Source organism: Rhinolophus ferrumequinum, chromosome 26 (genome assembly GCF_004115265.2).
Source record: "Rhinolophus ferrumequinum isolate MPI-CBG mRhiFer1 chromosome 26, mRhiFer1_v1.p, whole genome shotgun sequence".
In the NCBI taxonomy this organism is placed as follows: Eukaryota; Metazoa; Chordata; class Mammalia; order Chiroptera; family Rhinolophidae; genus Rhinolophus; species Rhinolophus ferrumequinum.
The window spans coordinates 23,073,818-23,092,623 of record NC_046309.1 but is presented as its reverse complement, the minus strand read 5'-3'; the positions used below and the strand labels follow the sequence as shown (position 1 = coordinate 23,092,623).

The 18,806-nt window shown below is 36.3% G+C and overlaps 1 protein-coding gene across 2 annotated transcripts in view; it reads left to right on the top strand.

Moving 5' to 3' along the window:
- KCND2 (potassium voltage-gated channel subfamily D member 2) overlaps positions 1-10,972 on the top strand; it is a 463,803-nt gene extending 452,831 nt beyond the window's left edge. Inside the window, exons 5-7 of one of the 2 annotated variants that reach the window (XM_033099107.1) lie at positions 2,255-2,347; positions 6,482-6,729; positions 8,327-10,972. In XM_033099107.1, coding sequence (XP_032954998.1) covers positions 2,255-2,347; positions 6,482-6,729; positions 8,327-8,504 — 519 coding nt within the window. In that variant the 3' untranslated portion in view covers positions 8,505-10,972. The remainder of the gene's footprint in view (positions 1-2,254; positions 2,348-6,481; positions 6,730-8,326) is intronic. The other variant, XM_033099108.1, reaches the window with a different exon arrangement.
- The last annotated feature ends 7,834 nt before the right edge of the window (positions 10,973-18,806 follow it).

Here is an 18,806-nt window from a genome sequence, read left to right as displayed (position 1 = left end):
TCTGGTTTCTGGCATCCTGTGGAATTTCCTAAGTAAAAGGATGTTTTTTGTTATGTTAATAAGGTGACTTTTGGACCACACCTAAGGTTGAGGACTGCTGCCAGGGGAACTGTCCTGAATGGGAGGTGGCTATCAAGGTAGCAGTCTCACACACAGCAGTCTCTTTCCACAACGTTAGACTTTATTAGAATAAAGCCATGGATCTAGTCCTACTAACTAGGTTTACTGCGGGCATTAACCAAGGCTCTGGCCAGAGGACCATCTCCGATAGTCAAGGGAGAGCGGTTTCACGCAAGAGGATTACCCAGGTTTGTAAGCAATAGGGTTAGGCAAGGTGAACAGAGTCTTACGAAAGGATGAGAGAGAGTTCGTGTCCAATGAGAGTCCGTTTGGCGTGGGGGTGCAAAGCATCAGGCATCAGGCCCAGGAGGTGAGGCTTCACGCTCTCTGTCTGGGATGCGCGCAGGTGCAGCTGTCAGTTTGTCGGTCGTGGCCTGAGTGAGAAGCCATCAGAGAGCTCTGATCTTCTGCTGGAGACTGGGTGCAGTGCCCCCATCTGCAGTCCGGTAAAGCAGCCCAGGGGGTCACTCTCCACCCTGAGTCTGGAGTTACCTGATCACGGCATTCACTGGGTACACCTTTCCCATGATGCTCTGGCATGACTGTCACTTTGTGACTGCCGTAGCTATCAGAATTATTAGAGTCCATTTTGTGTTCATAATTAATGCTCTATACAGAACCAACGAAGTGATTAGAAGGTTGGAACTGTCAGTCTCAGCCCTGAACCTCCTGGGAAGGAAGAGGGGCTGGAGATTAAATTCAGTCACCAAAGGTCACTGATTTAATCAGTCTTGCTTAGGTAATTGAGCCTCCATAAAAACCCCAAAGGAGGGGTTTGGAGAGGTTCCTGGTTGGTGAACACGGGGAGATTGGGGAGAGTGGCGTATTCAGGGAGCAGGGAAGCTTGTGGCTCCTTTTTACGTACCTTGCCCTATGTATCTCTTCCATGTCGCTCTTTCTGAGTTATATTACGTCCTTTTATAATTACTAATCTAGTAAGTAAAATGTTTCCCTGAATTTCTGTGAGCCTCTAGCAAATTAACAAACTCAAGAAGGGGGTCATGGAGATCTCTGATTTATAACCAGTTGGTCAGAAGCACAGGTAACAACTCGCAACTGGCTTCTAAAGTCCAAGGTCGGGGTTGTTAGAACATACATCTATCGCTGATTGGTCCAAGCACAGGTGATAATCTAAGATTGCGACTGGATGGGGGCAGGCTTGTAGGACTGAGTCCTTAACCTGTGTAGATGAGGCTGTCTCTGGGTAGATAGTGTCCAAATTGAGCTGAATTGTAGGATACCTGACTAGTGTCAAGAGCACTGCTTGGTGGTATGGGGGAAATTCTCTGCCACTCTGAAATTGGGCCAAGAACCCTTTTTACATGGGAAAAGTCAACAATTCTCAACAACTGAAATACCTAATTATATTTTATTTTTTTATTTCAAAATTAGTTGTGTTCCTTAAAGTTGATTTGGGTGGGGGTAGAGGGTGATGTGTCTTGTTTTACCTTTTTTTTTTTTTTTAATTGAGGAATATTGGGGAACAGTGTGTATTTCCAGGACCCATCAGCTCCAAGTCAAGTCGTTGCTTTCAATCTAGTTGTGGAGGGCACAGCTCACTGGCCCATGTGGGAATCAAACTGGCGACAGTGTTATGAGCACTATGCTCTAACCAACGGAGCCAATCAGCCGCCCCTTGTTTTACTTTTTAATGGAGAGGGTACACCATTTAGTGTTATAAAGGTCACACAATATGAAATACAATTTGAGAAACCACTTTTACCTCATAACTTTCTTTTACTATTCGGGATTCTAATAATCTTTACTTAGAAAATAGCTTTTATTTAGGTAAGCATGATGGAGGTTTCAGTATTATCGAAGTATTAGATTACATTTTATTATCCAAAAATAATGGCTCTCAGGCTTTCAAAGGTAATTGGTGGTTGAATGAGTAGAAGAGATTTAAATTTTCAGTTCAGGGAAGCAAGTCTGTAAGATCAATCCACTAATCTGATGAAAACTTAAAAAGCAACTGCTCATTTGTTCCTTTCTAGTTAAAAAAAAAAAAAAAAAAAAAAAAAAGTTGCCATTTATTCTCAGGAAATAGGCCAGATCTCTCTGTGGAAACATGTAGTTAGGATCTCATTGTTTGCAAATAAAATAGAAAGCACTTGTATCTTCTCTGTGTTAACAGTCCTCTGAGGATGAGCAGGCCTTTGTTAGCAAATCCGGCTCCAGCTTCGAAACCCAGCACCACCACCTGCTTCACTGCCTGGAAAAAACCACGGTAAGGAAACAGCATGACTGCCTGCCCCGGTATTCACACAGCAATCCATTGGTTTTGGGGAATACTCAGTGCTTTCAAGCAGGATTTCACTGTCTGTATTACTGGAAAACTATACATACATACGAGTACATACATACATAATACATACATACCCCACAGTAATTAAATTACCTTGAAAGACTGTAGTGACATTTCAACTTGGAAAGTACTTTAGAGACTTACTTCGAATGTTTTTATCCTTAGTGGTTATCTTCACTTTAAGTCTAAAATATCAGTTTAGAGCAGAAGGGAAGTTGTTTTCCAATAGCCCACTGAAAGTCCTGTAAAATATCATTTTTTGCCTGATTCTTAAAATGCTGATTAAACAGAAAAAAAATAATAATGATGAAGTTCAAGCGTTCCTGACATCTGGATAGAGAAAATATCAATAACAATAACAAAAAATAGAAAATGACTGAATGTAAGCATTTCTTTCATTCACGGGTTTAATGAACAGAGATAGATAATAAAACTATCTGTTACCATAAGAAAAATTACATATTTAGTCAGTGGCATGTCTCTTTGTATGCATTTCTCCATTTATAAGCTTCCAGTTGGACCTCCTCTTTAGCAAAATTACCCATTTTCTAGCTAGGTTGTCAAAAGGTGTTGTAATTGAATGAAAGCTCGAGCTGCTCACCTCATGACAACCAGCAAGTTAAGTGACAAAGATTTGGGGCAAGGAAAGCCACTCTATTTCCAAAGCCAGCAAGCCAAGAAGATGGTGGATTAGCATCTTTAAAAAAATCTTGAAAATGCACAGAATTCAGGCTTCTTTTAGGTCAGGGTAAGGGGAAAATGGGAGGGGTTTGAGGTCAGAGAGTGATTGATGACCACAGACATCTGGACATCAGCAAGGGTTCAAGGGGGATGATGAAATTTCTTTGGTTTTTGGTCAACAAACTCCGATTGTTGTGATCCCAGTCATGAGGTTTCTATAAATCTTGATAAACAAGCATTATTTTTGTGTATACCTTCCTTATCTCCTGGGGGAGGTAGTTGCGAGTAGGGCGGTTGTTTCAGTAAATCCAAGGGTATTGTTAGGTCCCTTTAATGATTACATGTCTATGTGCAGGACTAAGCAAAATGTGCTAACCAACAAGTTATGGAAATTGGGCAGGTTCGAGCAAGATGGAGTCACAGACTGACTATTTTACTCTATTGCAGTGTCATTTTACTCTATTGCAGTGTCACAGTCTATGATCACAGAACAAAACAAAACTTGCACCATATTTGGATCAAGTCTTCTCATTCACTCACTGCAGATGTATATTTGCATTATCATTTCCAATATATTGCATGTACATTTATTCATTTACCTATATAGTCATTCATTCAACAGTATTGAGTGTCAGGAACAGCAATGGGACCACAGTGGAATGAGACAAAGAGGGCAGAGCCAGAGTGTTCAGAATCAGGCAAGTCCTCCTCCAGGAAGGAGGAACTGGAGTTGAGACCCGCAGGATGACTAGGCGCTAGTCAGGCAAAGAAATGAAGGGTTAAAACTAAGGAAGGCTAGAACTTGGCCTAAGGAGACATGAAGGAATTTGAAGGTGGTCAGAAGGAAAGAGTGTAGCACGGCACAAGAGGAGACAGAGAAAAAAGTGGTAGCTAATAATGCTAGGTTTTGGAAGCATGTGCAAAATTTTGATCGTTATCTCAAATGGAAAATTATTTGAGGGTTTTAAACAGGGAAATTACATGATTGTAGCTGCATTTTTAAATAAAGATACAAACAGGTCTATAAGTTATTAGGACACTCACTGAAATTTAAATAAAATTAATGATAGATTGTATTTCTCCCCATTTTTTTCTTTGTTTTTATTTTCATTTTTCACTATTTTACCATTTAGGGCTTTAAAAAAAAAAACAATAATTATTTAACACCGATTGATATAGTTTAAATGGAGCTACCTACAAAAATATGTGGTAACCAGCAATGGAATGACTTCTTCAATTCTAGTCCTTGATGAGAAAAATTAGAATCTCATGCATTATGACTTGTATTACGTGTGTGAAGTATGCATTGCAAGAGAAGACAGCAGAGTGTGAATTTTTAGTGAACTATATTTTTTATAAATTTTAATATTTAACATAAAATTCTGTCTTGTCTAATCATATGTTTCTCTGGACTTCAAATGGTACAATGTTAAATTTCATTTACTTCAAGATGCTATCTCAGCAAAGAAATGACAAAATGAGTAACTAAAACAATCTATTTCCTATTAGCCAGTGAATTGCTTTGAGTGTTTTACTAACATTTTTCCCCGAAAATAAGACCTAGCCGGACAATCAGCTCTAATGCGTCTTTTGGAGTAAAAAAATAAGACCGGGTCTTACATAATATAATATAATATAATATAATATAATATAATATAATATAATATAACATAATAAATACCAGGTCTTATATAAGACCGAGTCTTATATTAATTTTTGCTCCAAAAGACATATTAGAGCTGATTGTCCGGCTAGGTCTTATTTCCGAGAAAACACGGCAATATAGATAGCCCCATATAACACAGCACTTCCGTAACACGGTTTCGCTCTAACACAGTTCAAGAATTAGGGAAAACCCTCGTACAACACAGCATCCTAGAGCACCATTTCACTCTAACAAGGTTTGAGAATTAGAGAAATCCCCGAACAACATGGAGAGTAAGAAGAGCTTTTAAGAGCAAAAGATACCTTATTTGAAATTTTTCATTCAAGCGTGGATGTCGTATCTGCAGATTTGACTGCAGAATTTTAAAATTTATTAGAATTTTAAATCCATTTTGTTCACGGAGTATTAAGTTCAGAGGATGAAGATATCTTGTCAAAAAAAAAAAAAACACCCTCGGTTAAGGGTGCTTAGTAGTGATGACGAAGAAAACATTATTTAATACATATTCATATGTTATATTTTTGGGGAAAGTTGCTTTAATAAAGCTATCTCTCTTAATTATAAAAATATAATAGTATGTTTTTAATTTTTGGAGCCTAACCCCCTTTTTTGTACTGGTTCTTTGTTTCATATAACACGGATTCGCATAACACGGCATTTTTTTTAGGAACCTAACAACCGTGTTATACAGGGGTTATCTGTACTTTAGGATAAGAGATAGTTAAATGGAATCTGGTATGTGCAAAGCCTCCTAGTTAGTATAAGACGATTCCCACCAACACAAAGAAAAAAAGTAACCATTGAAGTCATTCTTAGTATTTCAAACCAAAAATGTTTTCCCTTATGTTTCTGAGGTAAAAGTCTTGCATAGGCATTTTAGGAGGCAAATCTTTTTAAAACATTTTAAAAGCACATTTTACACTGTGTGTCTCTAAGATGTGGTGTAGGAAATGATGTCCATCACTGTTTGCTTCTCGACTAGAATTCTGAGTACAGGCAGAGATCATGAATACAACCAGTGTTGTATCAAAAAGATGGGAAAAGAGACCTGAAAGTTTCAGTGCTAAGTTTTAACCTTCTGAGTCAAATATAAAGTAACACATTTTGCACATAGACGTATTGTACTTATTTATCAAAGAAGTCATATTTTTATCTCTACTGAGGATTTTATGGAAGCATCGAAATAAATGTGTCTTGGGTATCTCATTTTCTAATTAAAAAAAGTTTTCAATGCCATGTGAAAATATTTGCTAATATGTAACAGACAAACTTTAGACATTTGATTAAAATAGTCCCTTTTCCATAATTTCAATCTGTTTAAAAAAATGAAAGTCAATGTGAATTTGCACATTGCTGTGGACTCTATCTATATTCATTTTCAAGGATTTTTTAAAATCTTATAACATACAGATTTGATTTTTAAATTAATAAATGATATTTCAAGATAAAATTAGCCTATGAGTAGATAGTAAATCATCTTGCCTATGTCAGTCTCAAGGTCTAACTGGAGAGATTTTATTTTCTCACAAACGCCAGTAGGAGGTGACTTTGGCATTCTAATCTTAATGAAAATGGTATTAGTTACCCACTGGCTAGTCTAAATGTACATGGACATTTCTGAGTTTTAAAAATAAAGCAAATTCGTTTCCTTTTAAAAAGTTAAAGTGTGTTCCTGTCTTTCTTCACATTTTCTTATGCCTGTGGAACAGAATCACGAGTTTGTGGATGAACAAGTCTTTGAAGAAAGCTGCATGGAAGTCGCAACTGTTAATCGTCCTTCAAGTCACAGCCCCTCTCTCTCTTCACAACAAGGAGTCACCAGCACTTGCTGTTCACGACGACACAAAAAAACTTTCCGCATCCCAAACGCCAACGTGTCTGGAAGCCACCGAGGCAGTGTGCAAGAACTCAGTACAATTCAGATCAGATGTGTGGAAAGAACCCCGCTATCTAACAGGTACCTGAGATTAATCTGTGTGTGGACACACACGTGTGCTGGTCCTCAGAATGCATCTCTACCTGCAGTCATGTTGCTACCTCCGTGGCATCTAAATCCTAACTGCTAGGGTTTAGAGTGAGATAATATTTAGTCTGCAACAAGTAGGACAATGGATATACTGTAATAGTCATTAAGAGTCAAAAGCAGTAGTTCTATCCGTATGAAAAGGGCAGAAAGAAGATAAGATGGTCGGTCAGGCACACCCAAATGTATTTCTACCTCTTCAACTCCACAACTATTTCTAATTTGAGCAGATACCTCTATACTCAGGAGCCCCTTAGGTGAACACAAATAGCCCGAAACGATAGTCAACACTACTAAAGGAAAAACATTAAATTGACATTGATATGATTGAAAACTATTCAACGGCACCTAAAAATAGATCAACCCAGTCAATGGGACAGTGAAAAATAAAACAATGCCCACGTAAATCTTTTGAATCAATATACAATTTTGAACAGAAAACTATCTCTAATTCAAAGAAAGATAAGGAAATGCTAAACTTGTTTACCCCTGGTGAGTTTATGGACAAATTAAGTTAAATTTTTCCATTGCTATTTTCTCTTTATTTCTCTTTATGTGCTACTTGTTTTTACAAGTCATTAAAAAACTCAGTTTTTGCCAAAATAATTTTACTTTGTTCTTCAAATTAAATAGCTTATAGTTTTAGATTAACAACCATTAATTCAGTGCTGCTTCTTTGTTGGCATCCAACAATCTTTGTGGAAAACCTGGATGAGGTTCTGAATTCGGGCCATGTTGATTTACATAAATCTGATGTCTCTGGGGCCAGAATATTAAATGTTGGAGCAATGAACAATTTCTGTCTCGAAGATATTATACCATTCCAAAACAGAAAATGGAGAAGTGTTTCGAAAGAAAATCTCAGGACATAAATATTTAAATTAAGTTTTCCATGAAAAGGAAATATTTTGATGTTCCTGTGTGTACCCTCCTTGCTCCTTTCCCCTTTTACCCGTCCCCACTTGGGGGGGGTATTATCACTCACGCAAGAATGCCATTTGAGAAAATCTGTAAGTATTAGTGATGTCTAAATTTTGGGGGCTCTTAACATTTGGCTGGCACTAAGTTGAGAGCTTTCAGGGTACCATATATCCCAAAGAGACAGGATAGTAAAATGATTCTGGGGTCAAGGAGTTAAGGTATATCCACAGGATATGGCCTTTTCCTAATGGTATCTCAGGCCTTTCAGAGCTTCTGTCTTAGAGAAAACTATTTTACTTTGCTCAACCCAGGGTCTCCAAAATTTACCTGATCTTCTTTCTTGCTTTTTTATAGAAAACACTTGATTTAAGAAGCACTCATAGAACCAAGTTCAGCTGACTTTTAGACATTTATTTAATATGAATGACCTGACCTATGTTCACTTTAACATATATTAAAGTTTGATGCCTCATCTTTTTGAATCATGGTGATTGTTCTTAGACATTTAAAATGTTACCTATAAACGTAAAAATATGTATTCCTCAGTTGTAGGGGAAAAAATATTGTAAGTAAACAACTTACCTTCTTAAATCTATTTTTTCCTCATCAGCCGATCCAGTTTAAATGCCAAAATGGAAGAGTGTGTTAAACTAAACTGTGAACAACCTTATGTGACTACAGCAATAATAAGCATCCCAACACCTCCAGTAACCACCCCCGAAGGAGATGACAGGCCAGAATCTCCTGAGTACTCAGGAGGAAACATTGTCAGAGTGTCTGCTTTGTAAGACAATTGGAATCAGGTCGAAAGAGAATTTGAGCCCTGGTTGTGGAAAGAATCCCAATGTGGAAGAAAGAAGAAACAATGAACCTTTTGCAGATGAAAACATCAAAGCGAGAAGGTTGGTAGTAAAACAAACAAACAAAAAAAACGCAAAGCTTCCAAACTAGAGGATGGAAATACAACCACCAAATGGCATTTCTGGACGGAGTTTGACCTGTTCGACAGAGGTATATAGTCTGTGGCCTGTTGACTTTGCAAATGAGCACAATGAAATGCCACCTATTGATGCTTCTTATGACCAGGACTCTTTTTTAATAAAATAAATAAAATAAATCTTTGAACCTAATGTTCCAGTTGAATGCAAAACAAAACAAAAAAAAATATGGAAAACATTTTGATACAAATTTTTCCTGTCAAAACCATAAATATTGGCTATGATGAAGATTATTGCATATTAAAAAAATAAAAAGTCATGCAACACATTTGTATTGACTGAAGGAAACCATCATCATGCATGCTTTGGAGCAGTGATCTCAGTTTCCTTATGTTGTCTTCAGAATAGGCATGATAAACTATAATTGTAGAAAGGGGGGATTTCTGTGCACTTACAACAAGCGATTGTTCATGTTCCATGGTGAGCTGTGCAAATAAATTCCTTTTAGAACTCTAGCATTTCTCATAGGAATGCTCCATAGTACATCTAAAGTGTTCAGATAGTTCTGTATCAATTATCATTTTACCTTGCACCTAGATACTGTTACAACTGCAATAATTCAGTGTACACCTGTTGTATCAGGAATCAGGATTTTTTGTTGATGTACTTTCCAGATCTTCATAAATACAGTAACAGCCACATTCATAGAAAAATTTCTAGTGTGGCCAGGTTTTAGATAACTTTTTACCCAAAACTCTTGCGTCATAAACGTTTTTCAGTAATATTCTTTGGTCTGCTGTGTTCCCGTGGCAATGCATTACTTGTTCCTCTGTTTCTATAGCACCTTTCTATTGGCTTATCGTCATCAACTGGACTAACATTTTGTAGTGCAAATGACTTTCCTACTTTTGTATTCCCCCAAAATTATAAGTACATTGTCATCGTCAATCCTCTTGTCAAAAATCGGGAAAAAGGAGTTGACACCTAAGAATTATCTCTAGCCTCTTTGCTGTTTTGGGAAAGCCCAGATACTGGATATACATACCACTGTATGTTTTGTGAAAAGAGTTGGCTGGGAGTAATATCACAGGATCAATTATCCCAGAATCTCACTCAATGTATTATTTATTTTGCTTTAGATCTCAAATACATTGTGAGAATCATCTGAATTGAAATGCAGAGATAAACTGCAGTGCTTTATGTAACAATATTTGATGAAAGCATGCTTTCTACACCGTTGGGGAAGGAGGCACAAATTTATCTCAGAAAGGAGCAATTTTCTCCACGAAATCAGGAGGTCAGGAGTTTAATGATGCAAAGTTGATCTTTATGTACATTTAAGTGAAAAGTCTTCATACCTTTTCACCTTTAAAATTTATCAGCAGACATGTCTGCATGTGACAGTGTAAAAAAGTTTTATGTCAAATGAAAAGTTTTGTTCATTCCAAGCCACCAGTGTGAGGAATAAAGTTTAGCTTTCATACAAGGAAAGAGTTAATAATTATCCCTCTACTATAGAGATTTTAAAATGCTTATCATAATTTATCATAAAAGGAATTAATCCAACCATTTTCAAGTAAAGCCAGAAATTCTTGCTTTTTGTTTCTAGAACAACTTCTAGAACAATGCTGTACACACAGTGGATTTTAATAAACATTTGCTGAGTAAAAGTAAGATGAACTCTACTATTTGGAAGAACTGGCTTTATTTCTAGTACATCTTTTTAAAAATTACTAACCTACCTAGAGTGTGAATATTAACAATTATATTAACACCTGCCTCATGTCACTTTACGCTTCTAGAGCAAATATATAGTAAAACTTCTTTGATAGCATTTGTTGAAAAACTTTTTTAAAAAGTAGACTGAAGAAAACACAATCAGGAATACTTAGGTCTTCTGATTCCCCATGAGAAGTTCTATTTTTCATGTTCTAAATATTACATTTTAAAATAATGCAATTAGATTACTTCAAATGACAATTCTGCCTCCCTTTCCACCTATCATTTATCCAAAACTATTACTTTATTTAGACTTTTGGAAAAGAAAAAAAAAAACTTTTTGGTGTTTTAGGTGATTTAAAAATATACTGTGTTGGTGGTGGATGACTATTGATGACTGTGTTAAGTGCATCTGTATTGTAAATGAAATGTAATTATTTCTGTGTACCATATGGAGTAACCAAGGTCATTTGTTTTTGACAATTTTGTTCGAAATCCATATATCTTATTTCAAAGGATAGCATAATATCTGCATTATGCTGGAAAAAATAGACCTTTGGAGAATACTTAAATAAAACACGTGCATGCTTGAACAGGACAACAACTGTTATCCTTTGTTCTTTGACTTTCTTATTTTCTAAAATCTAGGATGTGTCACACTTCTGATACATATTTGGGAGAACTCTGTAACATGTACAAACTCAAAAGAACCCGTCAGTTGTAACACTTAAATCTAGTCTAAACCAGTGGAGATAGCATCTTTCTGCCAATAATGGGAAATCAGGCAGAGACTTTAATAGAAAAGATAATATCCTTTAAAGATAAAAGTGTGCCACGGCTTTAAATGATAATTTTTGGAAATATCTTGACAACTTCATATGTACTAATTATGATAATTTAAGTATATCACAAGGGTTTATTGGTCATTAAAAAAGAGGTAGTATGGTTAAAATCAGTTGTCTTTTTATAAATGAGACTTTCAAATAGAGTGCTCTCTGCAATGTGTGACCTACAGTTTATTACACTGCACCATACGTTCTACTTGCTTCTTGCATAGTGTGGACTGGAGAGAAGCAAGGCTGCTGCCTGGACCTTACATACTTTTTGAACACCACTTCTGGAGTTAAGCAGAGAGATGCTCTGAGGTAATAACTTTGATCAGAACACAATAGGTTCTTAGTCAAAGACTTTGTTACCTAGGGAAACAGACTGGGTGATTTATTTGTCTAGCTATATGTATGTGTCTGTATAAGTGTGTGTATGTTTATTTACATATATTTATTCATACACATACCCAGGTTTTATTCATTTTTTTAAAAAAATATAGTTTCTGTTCAATAAGGGACAAAAAGCAAGGAAATGTTGAGAGATTATTAGAAGAGAGAAAAAGACAGAATAAATCATTTAGTACAGAGAGTGATTTTCACCAGTGATAACTACTGATGGTCTCCATTTTTTTCCTTATAATTCTTTTTCTTTATAGTCCTTGATTTATTGAGGTGTCAATCCGGCATTAAAAGGTTCAATACACCTCCCTATTTCTTCAACTTAGTTACAATGTGGGCTTAGAACTAGCCTCCGGGGAGTTATATCAATGTCTGCCAGCAACATTGCTCAAAAGAATAAAAAATGGTTCTTGATATCAAATGGATGACTCCTCAGAGTTTCATAAGAATGCCATCTCCTCTTCCAAAAGTGTTATTAAGGTGTTTGTTTTATTAACTCACTGGTACAAAAATAGTTTTTGCTCTGTACTGTGTAAACTTCATCAGAATTTTCAACATAACTGTGCAGGCCACTTAATTATTTTGAAAAAATAAGTTTAAATTTGTATCTACCTGAACTGGTTGTATTTAGGGTTGTAAAAAAATTCTCAAAAGAATCAGATTTTTACTTAAAAAGAATTATTACTTTTGAATAGCATGTTTGCCTAAGACATTTATAAAATATATTTATTGCAAAAAGCTTTTAGTGCAAATAATATTAGATCATCCTGTACCTTCTAATCCTTTGCTCTTTATCACCCCGCCTTACCTTTCCTTCCTTTCTCTAAAGCACTAATCATTATTTTACTAGATTATTCTCCCCCTTTCCCTTATCATTTTTCCCTCTAGCTTTTCCATGGAAATCCATTAGGTTACTATTGTACATTCTACACATAACTCAAATTCTTGAGTGCATAGGATGGGCTAGATATTGTGACAGGTGCAAAAGAAATAGCAATGAAGATTCCAGACCAAATTCTCCTCAAGCAGATATGTAGGGAAAACAGCTAGGTGTATGCTCTGCCTCACACTGCTATTCATATCTTACACCACATGTATTTTCCTTTCTGCCACATTGGCAATCATTTTTCTACTTCGATCTCCTGAAGACATCTCTTCAAAAGAGTTTACAACAAGATAGTGGTTTTCAAAGTACTTTATAAAATCTTCCCATCACATCATTAAAATCCTCTTTCTGTAGGCCGTATCCTCTTTCTATGGAGGTATGGAGGGCCGGGGTGCTGAAATGGCACATAAATCTCTACCTACCTGCTTGGAGAGACATGAGAAAACAAGACAAGGCAAAACAAATCAGAAAAGGAGGCAGAACTTTACATTCATGATGTGAGCATGGTAAAAAAACAAACAAACGAACAAAACCAAAATCCTAGCCTTTTCCAAGTACATGCTCTGCCCTTTCTACTAGTTTCAGAGGATGTGACGAAAACTACTAAAGTAGTTTTGCAGGAGGAGTATCACACAATGTTGCTGTGAATCCTAACAACACACTTCAAATTAGTTTATCTGATTAATCCCATTGAAATATGTGAAGAAGAGGACAACAGAGCAGTAAGTCTAGAAAGAAAGGCAAGTGTCTAACCACCAAAATGTGGGCTTAGGTCGTCTATGTCCGTTTCAAAGCAGGGGACTGGCTGAAGAAAGGGTATTGAAGGGTAGGTACCAAAGATGTAGGCAGAGATTTGGAGGAACCCTAGAAGACAAAGTTGTGGGTGTTGACAAGGACTGCAAGGTCAATGGCAGGCATCCTTGGGCTTTTATTGTAATTGACAATCCAATAATTTTTCAGTTAGATTAAGTTAATTCCTTTGTTAGAGCTACAAATTGTAACACCAAAAGGTACTTTTCTTATTCAGTTTTAATATTCAAGCACCAGTAAGTTGCTCAGAGATCTCCCCGGCTCCCTGTACAACAGTGTACAAAATCATGAAAGAGCAGAATACAGAACTAGTACTGAGAAATGGGAAAGAGAACTGAAAGAGCCAAATTATTAAATCTGTTAAATTTCCCTATCAGAGGCTCTGGATATAAAAATTTCAAAAGTAAAAAATGTCATGCATATCACAATTTTACATGGGACTTAATCTGGATTTAATTGACATTGTTTTTATTCCCAACCAACCTGGTAAGAAACCAATGCACAAATCACAGACGTACAATCCTAATGCCACCTTTCAATATACAGTTTGCTTCTTCTATAGCCTCACAGTGAACACTAAATATAGTTATTATAACAGCCATGAAGAGATAACACTGTAATCTACATAGCACGAGACTGCTGCCTGCCTGGTATGCAAAGAAGCCAAAACTATGACGTCGGCTTTTGAAAAAAGAAAGCTTTTTTATTGCTGAATTGACCCAGAGGAGACAGGAGGCACCACTCAAATTTGTCTCCCTGATCTGGGGTCTGGACAAGTTTTAAGGGTTAGGGAGAGCAAGGTGACATGTAGTAGGGCTGGCAAGGAAAGCTGTGATTGGGGGGTGTTGGAATTTGCCCGATTAAGGTATAGGGTTGAGGGGTGAAAGAAAACATAAAGAAATTCCAGTCTCTCAGGGTTTGATCAATCAGTTCTCCTTGTCCATATTTGGTCTAGGCACTGGATCGTCCTCCTGGAAGGAACTCTCTCTTCGTGAAGGACTCCGGTGGCCACACTTGTGTTCCTTGAGTTCTGTAGACTGAAGACTCTAGGTTCCAAGGTCATCTTGAGGACAGGGCTGGTACATGCACAGGGTTGTCTCTCTGTAAAAGAACGCAAGGATTGCATTAATCACCAATCTGCTGTAAGGAAGCAGAAGTCGTGTGCTGTTTCAACAACAATAACAATGACTGCTAACTTTTATTGGGTCCTACGCATATGCCCCAGAACTGTGCTGATCACTTTACATGTATCAGTCCATTAGGTAATTGTAGTAGCCACATTTCTGTTGAGAACACTATTTTTAACACTGTGAAAGATGGTGTGGATTTTCCTAATTCAGAGAATACACATTTTTTAAATTAGATCATACATTTCTGTGGTAGAATTCTACTTTGTAAAAATATTTATGCTATTTCTTCTTTGAGAGTAAAATAGAAATGAGAGAAAATAGGAGACAGGAGGTTTCACCCACATGCCGTTGGTTGTAATGCCTTTATCAAAGACGACCAATTTTTCTTCCCATTTTCTTCAGTCTAATTTTTTTTTTCTTAATCTTGAAAAATATCCTGCTAATGACTATTCCTGATTGATTATTGGTGAGTGAAAAGGAAAACGGAAACTAGCCGAGAACTATACTACTGCCCAAATTGATGACGATTTCTCCAGCAACTCCATATCAGCACAAAATACATACTGAGTGAATTTTCTAGTAACAGAATTATGCCTTACAGCTTCCATCGCTTCTCACTTGCTCCCGTTTTGGAACAAGGCCCGCCAAAATTTTCAAGGTTATTGATTAGGGCAGCAGTGACAGCCTGCAGCATCTAATTGGCCCATTGTCCAAGTCCTGGAGGCTCAAAACAACAGAAGAGAAATATTTAGAAATTGAGATTAATAACCACAATTCCCATCCTTCATTATCTTTTGTATCTTCCCCAACTTATTATTGCAGGCAAAAATTCCGGAGGACAACAATGAAGTGCCTACTGGCATGTAATACCACATGCAAACGAAGGTGCAGAGAGATGCAGATAGGCAAAATAACTGCCTGATATAGTGTGCCAAATTAATATGACACAATTCAAAGTATTCTTGAATTGTTCATCCTCACAAGGAACTCCAAAATTTTTCTGTAGGTCCTTGATATTTTTTATTTGCTCCTAATAAAATAGAAAGCTTCAATAAAGGAGCAAACACACACATTTGATTTATACAGAACTGTAGAAAATTTAATGTACCTTTTAAAATGGTACTTGGGATATAACTACTTGTCATAAAACTTCTTCTTTGGGTTTCATCGTTTGCTTGTTTTATGTTCCAAAATAACACTGGCTTCATAAGAATATCTCTTTACCTTCCACCTCAATCTTTCCTTTCTTACTCCTCAAAAAATAAATGTGTTATTCATTATACATATTAATGTTGTGTCCAAAAGTTCTTTTACATGAAAAATTAAGGTGCAATTATGATTTTTAAAAGTGTATCAAAAGTTTAATATTATATGATTTATCATTGTCAAATCCTACTGAACACAATGATAACTTATAAATATTTTTCTCAAGAAGATAAAACGTCTTCAAATTGTCTTATAGAGGATACAAATTCTCATTTCTGGTTTTTTCCAAAGTAGGTATATATAACAGGTAAACTCTCATATGTGTGTATATATATATATGATGAAAACTACTAAAATAGTTTTCTAAAACATATATATATATATATATATTGCAATATATATACATTGCAAAGGAGGCATATATGTAATATCCAGCAACTCCACCAGTATCTAAAACAAAACGCATTTATTTATCCAAATGTTCACAAGCCCACTAATGAGAGCCTAAGGGAGAAATGGAGCCATGAGTGATTGCAGGAACCTGAAACTATATCTCTTGTGGAAGACACAGTTTGAAAGACCAGAAGAATTCAATACCGTATCAGTGTCTTTGGCTACCTAATCTACAATTCAGTTCATTGGCAAAGATTATGAAAATTTAGTTTAATTACACTGCAATTATTTACTATTAGATATATAACCTCTAATTATAATAAGTACCTCAACCTAAATTTAGACTGAACGCTGAAATGATTATAATAAACTCAATTTAGGAGAGTAAGGGTAAAGCCATAAGTCAAAAAGTGAGGGTATAAATGCCTCAGTTTATGTGTCTGAGGATCTCTGATTCTGATACATTTCTGTAATAATCCCTGACCATAATCAAAATTTAAATACAAGTGAACTTTAGAACTACTATTGTTTATTTTTAATTAGTTGTACTTTCCTTCTCCATTTATTTTTAAAACAGAGAAAAATATATCTGGTGCCCTAAATATATTATAAGAGCACAGCCTCAACAAATGTTTTTTCATAATATTAAGAGAAAGCCAGACAAATAAATTAATGTAAGCATCCATTGCATTTCTCATAATAGAAACATGTAAAATAATATAAAATATTATTATAAATATATAAGTTCTTAGGAACTTTCTTGTATATCCATTTCTATTCTTAAATTATAGATTACCATATCATTTATGTAGTGGCTTTCTTATGAAATCTCTTTTATGTCTCAGATAAAAGAAGAGAAAAATGTGGGATGGAGGGAGTAAACACACACACACACACACACACACACACACACACACACACACACACACAGAATGTGGAGTTCCATTTCCTTTACTACCTGATGCATTTTAATGAAATGTGGAGGGAAATTTTTTCTTGCCGTAATCACTATATCTTCTGTTTGTTTTTTTCTTCTTTGTTGATTTTTGAAAATTATAAGGTAGCTATGTCTAGGATTTTTATATGAATGTTCCTGAAAAGAACCATCAAAAGTAGCATTCTTAAGGTTACTAAACAGCATTGTCTTTTTTCTAAAGCTTAAATGCATAGAATGCCTCAACCTGCCTTAGGTGGTACAAGGAAGAAACGAGATAGCAGTGATTTTGAAGGCATACATGAAAAAGAGAAATTCATTGCTTGAACTTGCTAATGTGTTGAGAATTTGTACCTTTTTGGGCTACTTAAGTAAAGCAACACAGATTTTTTTTTAATCCATTTTTTAGCTAAATTTGTTTTAGTCTTTAAGGTACTCATTTCTGATAGAGGGGTTGTGAAAAGCAAAGTATCCTTCTATCTTATTACCATGAAATTTAAAAGAACACTAAGCACTTCAAATTCTTGTTTTTAAAATGTGTGGATGAGCTTTGGTCCAATTCTCCTTCCAACTTTTTGAGGGGCTAAACCACTGTTTTTGGTTTTTGTAAGTCACAAGGGTCACAAAATGTATGCATGTGCCCACTTTGTCCAGTCCTTGCTGGTCACTGTGTACGACACTGTGGAGAACCGGGGATACACCAAGAGGAAGGAAGCAAAGTCTCCTCACTCAGAGGGAATGTGAAAGGCATCCTAAATATTAAACAGTGTGAAATGCAACTCAAGAAAGTTGTTGGACAGTATATTGGGCGGTATATCGGCTGCAGCTTCAAATTATATAAATTTCAAAAGATTTCTAACATGGAAGAGATCTTTTTTAAAGGAATAATTCTTGCAGTATACTTCAGCTATGACAAAACAGTACTGCAAAGGAGTCTGAGGACACTCGGGTTGTACAGGAAGCATTTCGATTCATTCCTTTTCCTTGTGAGCACATTGTATGTCCCAGGCACTGTGCTAGGTGCTGGGATGAAATGGTAAAAAGTACCTGCCTGTGTTGGTATTGTAGGAGAGGGAAAATAATTTTCCTTCTACCCTTCTGAATTCTTGGCTGAGACTCTCTGCAACAAAACAAAGATTAACAAGTGAAAAACAAACAGAAGTTTATTAATGTGTGTACCTCATGCATAGGTGATACCTAGCGAAACTAACCCCCCGAGGTAGCTTACAATTCAGGAATAAATAGCATCTTAATAGGGAAAGAAAAGAGGGATGTCGTTCTCGGGAGACAGTAAATGATTTTTAGGGGGGATGAATGTGCCCTTAGAAGAACAGATAGGAGGTTATGATCATTTGTGGCAAAGTTTGTCTGGGTGTGGTGTTGCCTTGTGGTCTCCTCTCTTGTGACAAGAGTTAATGAAATTTCCAGGGAAGAGACACATGACAACTGAGTTCCTTTTGGAGGATATTGAGGCAAATAAAGGGAGTTCAAAGAAAGTCAATCCCTGTGTTTGCTGTTTTTCAAGTGCCTATAGCTCAAAATAATCAATATACCAGAGAGGCATATTTTGGGATGGCATGTTCTGCTACCTTTCAGGATGTATAGTCTACTTGTTGACTTGGACTGAAAACAGGTAGAAATATAATTAAAGAACCTAAGTTCAGAGTGACATACGTTCTGGAAAAAAAAGAGTATAGTGTTTGGATCAGCGATGAAATTGCGGTGGAGGTGGTGCTGGGAGGTGCTTCATATCGTGTTGAAGAAAAGGCCTCTAGGAAAAGACATGTGAGACCCGCAGAAGGAAAAGCCAGCCATGCCAAGATCATCCTGTGCCCTGGAAGCACACAT